Source organism: Eurypyga helias, unplaced genomic scaffold (genome assembly GCF_000690775.1).
Source record: "Eurypyga helias isolate BGI_N326 unplaced genomic scaffold, ASM69077v1 scaffold42758, whole genome shotgun sequence".
Classification (NCBI taxonomy): Eukaryota; Metazoa; Chordata; class Aves; order Eurypygiformes; family Eurypygidae; genus Eurypyga; species Eurypyga helias.
The window spans coordinates 1,063-12,220 of NW_010269612.1; the positions used below are offsets into that span (position 1 = coordinate 1,063).

Consider the following 11,158-nt stretch of genomic DNA (forward strand, 5'->3'; position numbering starts at 1 on the left):
GAGGGAGGGAGCAGCACACTCACGAGCAACCGCAGGGACATTTTCTCCCAGTACTCTCTCCTTTACTGTCATCCAGTTCCCTTCCTTCCTCTTTCCTGCTTGATGATAGTTCCCCCTTGGTGGCTGCTGCCAAGCGCTCTTGCCTGCTCACTGCCAGCTCATCTCTTGACTTGTAATCACGACTAACAGGGACAGAGAGAAGCAACTTGTGCCAGCTTCCCGCCTCTCGCCCGGCTGCCTGGTCTGGTGCAAGGCCAGTGTAGAAGCAAACAGCATTGGAACAGCAGCTGCCATTGCTCCCAGGGCTGCCAGCCGCCAAGGCTGACCTGCAAAGCATCAGGCAATGTCTACTGCCAACAGCTGAAAAGGAACAGCAACATTTCTTTTTTTTTTTTTTCTGCCTCTGTTGATTTGAATTGATATGGAAGAAAAAGATACACTTTAAAATGGTTGTTTGTGCACGGAGTTTAAGAAAAGGTATGCGCATCTCAAGACAGTGAAGGTAGTTAATGTAGGAGAGCCGATGTGGTAAGCAAAATGGACAAAAAATGTTCCACAGGCATTCTCGTGTACGCTGAAACCTGCTGTAAGAGTGCCATAAAACATGTCTCATTTTAAAAGGTGAGATAAAAATAAAAGCAAGATGAGAGGTAAGTTATTTTAATTTATTTTAACAAACTTAAGTATATATAGCACCTCAAGAAAATAATCTAGTCCCCATTGTCTGTGTTTGTCTGTGAAGTCATCGACTTTCTGAAGACACTTAATTTCACAGTGGTTCCCTGAAAAGGAGGAAAGAGTAACAAATTACTGAATGATGGAAAAATGCAAACTATCATGGGAAAAGAAAAACCATGTTATCTACAGATTTCCTCACAGTCCCTAATGCAGTAACACAAATGCACTGGGGAGAACTTTTGCACTGGGATGCAACTGTCCATGCTAATGACGCACTGGACACAAACACTGCAGGGGTCTCAGAAAGTTGTAAATTTAAAAGTGCAGTATCAAAGCACATCAGGAGGAACTTTTAAAATTAAAGTCCTGCCATAATTCCGAGTTTCATTATTATGATGGATTTGAGTTGTACATTTAGCTTTTTTTTTTTGGTGTGTGTGTGGTATGTTACTTTTCTTCCTTGGTTTACAAAAGTACAGCAGAAAGTGTAGAACTGGTATGCAAAGGCCTGTATTAAAACCAGGGTAATTGGTGATGAGGTGCAGCAAAAGATAAAATGGTCAAGTGTGACTAAGACTGCAGCTACAAGATCACCAAGTGCAGTATGAACCCCGGGAGAATGAAAAGATACCAAGCAGAGGAAAGAGACAGTATCCGTCTCTTGGCTTTTCTTCTGAAGAGCTAAGAATTTTCCTTGACAGCAAAATCCCTGTGGCTAAATGGGATTTATTTTCCCCATTATTTTTCCATAATTCAACCCCTTAGATAAGAAGGAAATTACTCTCTAGCACCTGTCACAGGATGAGGTAGAAGCATATAAACACGTCTATGTGTTTTGGAAAAAGTTCCTGAGGGCTAGACAAAAATACTACTTACCAAAGGAACTTATAATTTCAGATTCAGGAACATAAAATGGTGGGCCTGAAAGAAATTGGTTGAAGCTAATCAGAGAGGAAGGAGACAAACCTTGACACTGCAGCAGAAGAGCCAGCCCCATCACTCCCAGCACCTAGCCCGCAATCAGGCCCCAGTATGTAGCACCAACGGCAGGGCCCAGATAACACCATGCTCAAGAATGCATGGCACCTTGGTGGGCCACCAGGCACCTTCAGGTGTTGCTGCTGCATCATCTCCAGACTGCACCAGGGTGGCTATGTGGTCAGAAGTCATGAATGTGCCATGGATGCAAGCACTCTCAGTGCACAGTGGGAATCCGGCCAACAATTGCTTTATACTAGAACAGCGTAATTAAAGCTAAAAGCTGAATAACCTGGGAGGAGGAGCAATGAATTAAACTATTGTTGCTTATGATACCAAGACCTATTTTTTTCAGGCACAATTATGCTGAAGAGCCCAAAAGCAGCAAGAAATCTCTTTCTTTTCAGAGTTAATAATTAACACAACAACAAAAAAATTCAAATACCTCAGACGTTGGTATGTAATAGAAGTTATAAAAGGAAAAAGGAAAAAATACTTTATGATTTCACAGAATTGCATCTCTTTCAAGCATATTCAGACCGTGGTATTGGCTGGGAGAAGGCACAAGATAGGCAACATGTTGGTTGGCAGGTACTGGATAAACAGAGTGAAGCAAATGTTCTTGGGAGTGCTTCAAGCTCCCCGGGCCACACAGGATGTTACTCTAAGCATTCACTCTTCCAGCTTCATTGTCATAGCCACGCTTCCAGCTCCATTTTTTTGTTAATATACCATGTCTGTCCTCCACTTACCCTTAGTATGTCTGAATGGTAGAGAGAAAGCAAATTCAATCTCAAGCTTGGTTGACGTCTAAAGTTTTATCATGCAGTTGCATTGGTGTGGTCAGCTGACAAAGCTATTCTGATAAAACACCTGGGGAAAATACTAATATATATACCACATCTATCTATATACAATTTGTATTAAAGCATGCAAAATCAAAACATGAACAGAAGTGCAAAGTTCTCACCTTTGTGTTTGTTTGGATCATATGAAACTGTAACGAGGAGATAAGAAGAATTTTTCTCCATTAGGGTAATCATCAAACTGACATAGCTAAAAGGAGAAAGTTATATGTTATTATTTTGGAACTGTACAAACATTCAAGCATAGCATTCAAAATATTCAGCAAAAGAGGTAACGTATTTCTATGCACAGACAACTTGAACTGAACTGCACAGAAACTAAGCAAAGCTTAGTTTGAATTTCATGAGCATGAAATTCATGCTACACATGAAAACACCTCAAATAACGGTTACTGTTTACTCCTCATAAGCAAGGATTTATCTTTTTATGCACAGTCATCTCAAATCTTACAGACAAGACACAGTATTCATCTGCCACAGTCTGGAATACAGTACACAATACAGTATTGATATGTTAAAATTGTTGTGAATACAAGACTGTATCTAATTAAAAAATACTGGGGAGAGGGTCAAACTATACTTGGGCTGGCTACAGGCAAGAGCAAAAATTTGGAATAATGGCAACTGAGGGGAAAAAGAACAAAGAGAGAAGCAGATGGGGTGAAAAGGAAATAATAAAATTCAGATGAGACTTGCAGCTCTGTTTCTGCTGGGTTGCAACAAACCACATACTTTCCCACTAAAAGGCAGGGTGGCTTCCTGAAGGAACCTCACAAACCTAGAGTACAACACTCTGCGACTGCAGATGATGCTTGTGGAGAAGAAAAATGTGTGTAGGTTACTCCTTTAAGTGAAAGAGGACTCACTGACAAGTGGCAGAAAGAAAAATGTGTGTCACTGCATACGTTAGAGAAAAGACACTAACAAAGCAAATTTACTAACCGTTGTCTGTCACATGGATTCACAGCTACTAGAGCTCCTCTGTCCCAAACCCCATCAAACTTGCCAACTATTGAGCTACGGAGAGAGGAAGAAAACACTTAAAAATACTAAACCGGCACCTTCATCTTTATTCAGATACTTCTGTGAAGTCACAAGGGTTCTCCAGTTAGCTGTCCAGATTCTCCACTACCTTTTTATTATAGTCCAGCATATTCATGGTCCAAAACAGTATAATCTGGAACCCAAGAAATCCCCCTGGTACATGACCCTGTTGCAGTAGTAAAGAGGTGCTGGAATTGCGTGGCATTTCCCCATCATTAGGGGCTGCTGAGACAAGGTGGGGAGGAAGGAAAATAGCTTAAACACATTTGGGCTCTAAGTCTGGCATTTTGGCAACCACACCCTGCCGCGCCCATTGAGGCAGCACTAACACAGGCTCGGCACGCCAGTAGCCCCTGGCCACCTTCTAAAACCCACGCCTGGTTTCAAACGTGGGGTTAGGAGGTTGCATCATTGCTTCACTATCCTTGAACCCAGCACACACAGTAATTTTAGACACCTCAATTCCCAGCTCCATTCCCAGGACATTTACTTTCAGCTCACTATCTGTTTAATGTTAGAAAAGCTAAGTCCCACTGCTGCTTGCCTCAGTCTAATGCTGCCACAGGCATTATTTTTGCTCCTGGATATGCTGGCAGATGGCTTCAGTGACCACCCAAAACCTGCAAGTAGTCAAGACTACTGGGAAGTGCCTTTATTGATGTGTGGTAAGAGCAGTCGGGGTGACACGAGAGATGAGGATATTGGGGGTGGGGGTAGAAGAGCCTTGTTTCTTGTTAATGATTAAAACAGGCCTTTAGAGAGTAAGGCAGTAATAATATAAATTGCATAATTTTAAAGAAATTTTGAAATAAGTTTACTTAGTGAGAAAAATATGGTATGGAATTGTGCAATACCTTTTTGCCTACTGGGAAGGTATCAAGAGTACAATTGCATCACCTCTTTCTTCACTTCTGTACTGGTCTTGGCTGGGATAGAGTTATTTCTTCCAGTAGCTGGTACGAGGCTGTGTTTTGGATTTGTGCTGAAAACAGTGTTTGTAACATGCTGATAGTTTAGTCGCTGCTGAGCAGTGCTTATGCAGCATCAATGCCTTTTCTGCTCCTTACACCACCCCACCAGCAAGTAGGCTGGGGGTGCACAAAAAAACTGTTAGGAGACACAGCTGGGACAGCTGACCCTAACTGACAAAAGGGATATTCCATACCGTATGACAAAACTGGAGGGAGGGTTGGCAGGGGCACCACTGCTTGGGCTGGGCATGGGTTGGTTGGTGGTGGGCAATTGTTTTCATGTGTCATTTGACTTTTTGAGTTTTATTTTCCTCTCTCTTTGGTTGTTGGGTATTTTTTCCTTTAAAAGAATTATTTTTCATTATTAAGTTGTTTTTGTCTCAACCCACAAGTTTCTTCCTTACTTTTACCATTCTGCTTGTCCCTGCCATCCCACTGTAGGGGGGAGTGGGCAAGCAGCTGTGTGGTGCTTAGTTGCCAGCTGGGGTTAAACCACGACAACTTCTCCCTGGCCGCTGCTCATTTCATTGCAACAGCTTTGCTAAGTCTCTGGCATCTAACCCAGCAGCTCATCCTGTATTTCCCACTTCGCTGGGATGAGACATGATAATACTTTAAAGTCTTGACTTCTTTTAAAGTTTGCCAAGCCTAAGCATCTAATTTAAATAATTAGCCTCTTAAACAAAAGGAGATTTTTAAAGAGACAGTTAAACATGCAATGGGCATAAGGGGGACAAAGCTAAGTCTAGTGGGGCAGGTGACAAACTTGATCTTCTGAGGCTTGGAGGCTATTCTCTCTGCATTGCAGAGTCTGCTGTGTGACCTTAGGCAAGCCTTTGAAGATTTTGCACTTATTCTTTCTTCCAAACTTTAATCTGGTCTAACTGGAATGGTGGTGGTGGCTCCTTAGAGGCATTTCATTTTCCTCCCCACTGACTTTATCAGGGCCTACAGACACCGCAGGCAGCCACATGCTGTGGCCTTCCCCCAGTCCTGGTCTCCTGGTTGCCCAGGTCTCAGGACCTGCTGAGCGTCTGGATGCTCCCGGCCTGTCTGCACATCCCATTTCTTTCGGAGGAGAATCAAGCCATAAGGGCAAAAAAGCTACACAGCTGTCTTTCATTCTGATGTGCAGTCAGGGTGAAGCTAATGTGTTAGGAAGTGCTGCTCTTGGGTGTACCTTTCACTGTACCGCTACCCAATCTTCTAGCCCTACATGATCTCCTGCCACGTGTTTATATGATGTGTAACATGAGAGATCACAGTCTAGGTACTACTACAGCTAAATAAAATTAACACATAACCAGAAACTCACCTGTCTGCAGGAATCCCACTGGACTTGCGCAGTTTCAGTGACAAAATTTACAATTGCATTGAAGTCTTGCAGCCATAATTGTAACAGAAGGTACAGTGATTGTGCAATATAACTGTTTTACATATGTCCCAGAGTTCCCACAAAGAGCAGTAATTCCTGTTACTCTTTAACTAGCAAGAGGCTTTGAAATGTCTCATTCTGACAAAGGTCAGGAGCACATCCGAGTTCTCCTCTAATGAATGCTAGGCTAATGGAGATCAAAATTTGTTTGCAGGCCAGCCTCAGCAAGAGAGAGGTAAATTTAATTTCCATAATTACTGGGCAATTAATCAAATTGTCTGTACATAAAAACTGGAAGAGTGTGTGTATTTTTCTAGTCACAGGCATCTGCTGACTGCTGTAGGGAACACAGTTCATACTTTCACCATTACTGCACCCAGTACAGAACCATGCATCCAGAACACGTATCTGCCAATTTATGTTGTGGGTGAAAACCCATGTACTGGGCCGAGTAATATGCACTGAAAATGTCGTTAATTATGTACTTTTGATTTACTTCACAGTATTAACTAACCATGTTATGACAGAAATTGCAGGTTTCACCATGCTACTTGCTGCAAAACTTAGAACTGAATTTTTCAAAAATCGCTGACGAGAAGATTAAGCAATCCCTGGGCAACCAGTCAACTCGCAGCAAGAAGAACTTATAGGGATCTACACAGCAAGTAGCTACACTGCTGGGGCAAGGCGAGGAAGAAACCAGGCAAGTATCTACCAAGTCACGTACACATACAGTCCAACTTTTCCAAGGCAGGACCTACACACTGTTATATACACTATTCAAACCAACTGGCATCGGCTGCACCAGCAGAAGTCTTAGTAATGCTGTACTGAATAAAAGACTTTGGACTCTAGTAATGAATATTCTTTTTTACAGTTTATGCAGATAAAAAAAAAAGGATCATAGAGTAAACACTGCATTCTGGTGTCTGATACTACCTATTATGCCTGCATATGTAGTTGGTCTGTAAAGCACATCCAAATAAAGATGAAGACTTGACCTCTTTCTTCTTACCGAACAGCTATGGAACAAATCCTTGTTCCTGGCAATTGTTTGTAAGAAAAGCAAACAAATACACAAAACCTCACCAAAACCTTATAATCTAGGGAAAATAACATCTAAGTAGAACTGCAAGAGGAGGGGATTCTAGTGCAGGACTCTGGGCATCTTCGGCTTCCTATAGGATACACTACAAAACCAGAAACAACACTGCTTTCTTCCGTGTTCTCTAATCTCCAGCTACTCCAGCACCGTCCTAGATGTGAAGACATTTTTGAACAGATTTAAATATGTCCGTTGCTAACACCACTAGGAAACTTCTGAAGACAAATAAATATGCCAGATGCATTACTGTGCAAGGCTGAGCCTTCTCTGGTAGAGGCTAGAGAGAGTCTTAAATCCTCTTACAGTCTCTGAAAAACTCAGTAATTTTCAAAATTCCCCCACTAGCTGACCCTTGAGCAGAAGGTCAGGTGCAAAGCCACCACAAAATCTGAGAAACGATGCTTGAGGCTACAGACCAGAATGGGTTGAAACATTTACCAGGGGTCACTAGTGCAGACTGCACTGAAGTCTCTTGCATTTTCTGTTGTGTCTTTTAACTAAGAAATAAGGACATTTTAACACTAAAAATCCGTCAGAAGACATTAGTAAGTTGAGCCAGGTTTGTCAAGACACTTGCAGAGTCAATGTTTGACAATGTATTATTCAGTCACACTGGAGTGATGTAATCTACATCAAGAAAAGTACATTAAGTAAAGCATGGGACACACATAATCAATGGATACAGCTTACCTGTATCCCATTTCCCCAGTAGTTGGGGAAAAAAAAATACATTTAGTACTTGGTTAAAGGAAAAGCTAAGAAGACACCTCTGGGTATATTCTCCTTACTTTTAGTAAGGGATTGTGCTAGGGTTTTGCTTTGTATAATCAATCCATCAATAAAGTTAAAGCTAATTTGGTTTTAATGTAAAAGCAAACATGTTTTTCTGTAACTTTCACAGGATGGCTTATAACAAGAAGCCCACTTAAAGAGATTTAGTTGGCACCTTTATCCAGTGGTCAACAACAATGTTATTTTTCGTTGGAGACTGGCTATTCACACTTCTCACAAAAGTTAACAGAAGTTTTCTTGAGGGGACGTGTTCCAGATCTTTATGGCTGATTCAAATAAAATAATATGAATGTATTAATACTTGTTAGATTACAGACAATTGTAAAACACACTATGTATACCTACCTGGACAAATCATAAATACTGCAGCAGTACAGAGAAATGTTCCCACAGGTACTCTACAATAAAAAGCAAAGGAAACAATATTTATCGGCAAATTATCTTTAAATATACACTTCTAAGTGTATATTTATATTTTATACCTTAAAATATACACATATACTATTTAAAAATATACACTTAGGTTTAACGAGGAAAAACTGTGAGAAACATTTTTAATTTTTCTTTACTGAAGCACCTCTCCTGATCTCCTCCAGAGAGGTTCTGATCTGTCAAAGACATGCAACTGTCCAATTTTGCAACATATTTACTTTACATTCAGGTGCTTAAATGTTGTAAGAAAAGAAGGTCAAAGTAATAAAAGCTGAAAAGAACAACTTCTCAGTCCAAAACTACAACTCAGAGCTTCTTTTCAGACCTCTTCAGGAGAGGTGAATGATTACCAGCAAGACAGAGGCATAAAAGCAGAATGACTTGTTTGCTCAGTTATGCCTGCACTGCATGATTAACCACACCAGGTCTTTCGACAACACAGGAAACATACCTGCAACTTTTTTGCTCCTGAAATCTCTGGGACTGGCTCCACGCAATAAGGAAGACTGTGTTCTGCAAAAAACTCCTTCAGCGCTTGCTCGCTGACTTCCACACCAACAACACGGTGTCCCATGTCCGCCAGCCTGCATGTAGGTAGCACAGAGGGCCCGAGTTTGCGTGAGGCCCATGGGTTGGGCCATTACCAAATGTCTCTCTCTCACGCGGCATTTATTCATTCGAGAGACCCTGGCTTCAGGAAGCACTGGTATGTCTAATCTTGACTTTCTGGAGCGTGAACATTTTATTGAACACCTCCCCTCCATGATCTGAGCTTAAATTAGCACTGCTCAGCGTACAGCTGACGAGGATTCAGAGGCTTTATTTAGATTCAATGGGTTATTCATTCATTCCTATGGACTAGATGAAAAGAGAGAGACATAGAGAAGAAACAGGTTCTGCTCGGAACCGCAGTGGCTGAGGCACGCTGCCCACCCCGCTGCCTCTGCGGCTTGGCAGCGATGCTGGGCTCAGCAGGGCGCAGTGACCTCCGTGCTGCTGCGGCTCAGCGCAACCGCAACATGCGCCAGAGGTCAGTCGAGCAGGTAGTTATCATAAAACCCGGGAACCGGGAATAACTGGATTCCTTGAGGATGCATTTCAGTCAGGGGGTATTGGCTTGTGTCCCCTCTGTCCAAGAAAAAAAACGCTCGCTTATACAGCCCCTAACTGTAAATATAAGCCACCCAAAAAAAGTAAAATAGTAAGTGTAAAAAAAAAAAAAAAAAAAAAAAGAAAGGAAGCTGTATTTAGCCCAAATCGTTTAAGTTCCCAGTGTGACATGCCACGTGGTCTCCTTAAAGTGTGCTCTGGAACAACCGACCTCACTGTGGGCAATTTAACCTGGCATTGCCACCAAGAGAAGCAGCAGTAAGGGCATCACTTCAGTCACTCTGTCCATCACAACTTCAGCATTCTCTGAGCTGAACTCAGGACAACAAGGAGGACTTTCAGGTTAGTCCTTATCCACCCCATTTATGCTGCTATACAAAAACACTAGCAAATGAAATCAAACTTCCTTCTCCCTTCAGCCTCCAGTGACGCTGCTTTTCTACCAGGAGAGGTGCAGCATGCTTCCACTGGCCAACATCAGGCTGGGAATATCCCCTTCTCCCTCTCCCCATATCAAATGAGATTTTTGCTCTTACAGTCTGTGCTTTACCATTTCATCTCTACTGCTTTACCACAAAGTGGGAAAAATATCCTCAGTCCACTTCTGCCATTTAAAAGAACGTCCAGATACTTCTGTAGGAGCCTGCAGAACAGACACGTTTTACTTAACACTTTGAGTATCTGTGCTGGCACATTAAAAGCCATACATACTATTCCAGGCAATACACAAATTCCATGATGAAAGACAGGTTCTTAGTTCAACCTACTTCATACCATTAGAAATGCAAATGTAAAATAAAAACATTCACCTTCCACGTACTTAAAGAAAATTGAATTCCTGTTGTTTCTATCTGTTCTGTTTGTCTTTTAAAGTAAACAGCAAACCAACCCACCTCTAAGAGGGCCACGATAGAAAACTTAAACAGCATGATTATTAAACTTCTGCATCAATCAAATCACTTAAATGTAACTTTCCTTGGCTGCAAGGCTATATAACCACATTTGCTCTCCTAGGCGCCTGTCTTCCAGTCCACAGTCCCTGCTCCAATGCTCTCGGCATATTGTTTTAGGCCCCACTTTCATAATTTAGGAACTGCGGTGCAGAGACTGTGCATCAGAAAATTTAAGATTCATGGTCAAGTTATCAAAGCTTTACAGTTTAAAACCAGATTTAAAAGTTCTAAATTCAAAGCAATCCTTTCTTTTCTCTGCCCTTTTTTTGACAGGCCACAAAAAATATTTAAATTTCTTTTACTTTCGAGCTATGTAAAACAATTTTCCTTTTGTAAATGCTCCATTTTGTTACAAGTTTTTTGAGGGAGTCAAGTCATCCACCACACAACGTTTCTTTAAACAGCTTAGGCAGAAGAGTAAAGTCACGTACGGATGGCCTTGCTCCTTGTGAAACCCAATGTTACGCATTTCCCACTTGTGCAGCCATTCCTCCTCGGTCACCACTCTGTCTCTCTGTGACCCAATATCGGCGCCGTCCAGGGCCCCGGCGGCAGCTGCCGAGGGATCCATCGTTCCCAGGGAGCGACAGGAGCTGTGGAAAAAAGAGAAAAATTACTCCTCACACAATGAATCCTTTGGAACTGGCTCCGACTTCCTAGAATGAAATAGGAATTCGGCACAGCCGGAGAGACTGTCACCTGGCGGCTGCCCAAACGGCACTGTACCGCACAGGCAGAGCGCGCTCTTGCCCTCGGGGGCTGCGGCCCGGCGCTCCTTGTCCCCCGACGAAGGCTGCTCAGACGCACCCGGTTCCGGGCTACGGAGACGCCTCCCCCGCCGCGCACATCTGGAA

At 42.4% G+C, this 11,158-nt stretch overlaps 1 protein-coding gene across 1 annotated transcript; it reads right to left on the minus strand.

The window, feature by feature from the left end:
• Positions 1-644: 644 nt before the first annotated feature.
• TPMT (thiopurine S-methyltransferase) lies at positions 645-10,884 on the minus strand. The gene is made up of 8 exons (XM_010158159.1): positions 10,736-10,884; positions 9,902-9,994; positions 8,693-8,825; positions 8,155-8,207; positions 3,465-3,539; positions 2,627-2,712; positions 1,555-1,599; positions 645-782 (listed from the first exon to the last, which is right to left on the minus strand). The coding sequence occupies exons 1-8, from the start codon at positions 10,873-10,875 to the stop codon at positions 661-663; spliced, it is 747 nt and encodes a 248-aa protein (XP_010156461.1). The 5' UTR covers positions 10,876-10,884; the 3' UTR covers positions 645-660.
• Positions 10,885-11,158: the final 274 nt, after the last annotated feature.

Coding starts and splice junctions, on each gene's coding strand:
- TPMT (XM_010158159.1), bottom strand. CDS start 10,875: ATGGATCCCTCGGCAGCTGCCGCCGGGGCCCTGGACGGCGCCGATATT. Junction 8,208..8,692: donor CAGGAGCAAAAAAGTTGCAG/GTATGTTTCCTG, acceptor TTTTTATTGTAG/AGTACCTGTGGGAACATTTC. Junction 1,600..2,626: donor TGATCCAAACAAACACAAAG/GTGAGAACTTTG, acceptor AATTTCTTTCAG/GCCCACCATTTTATGTTCCT.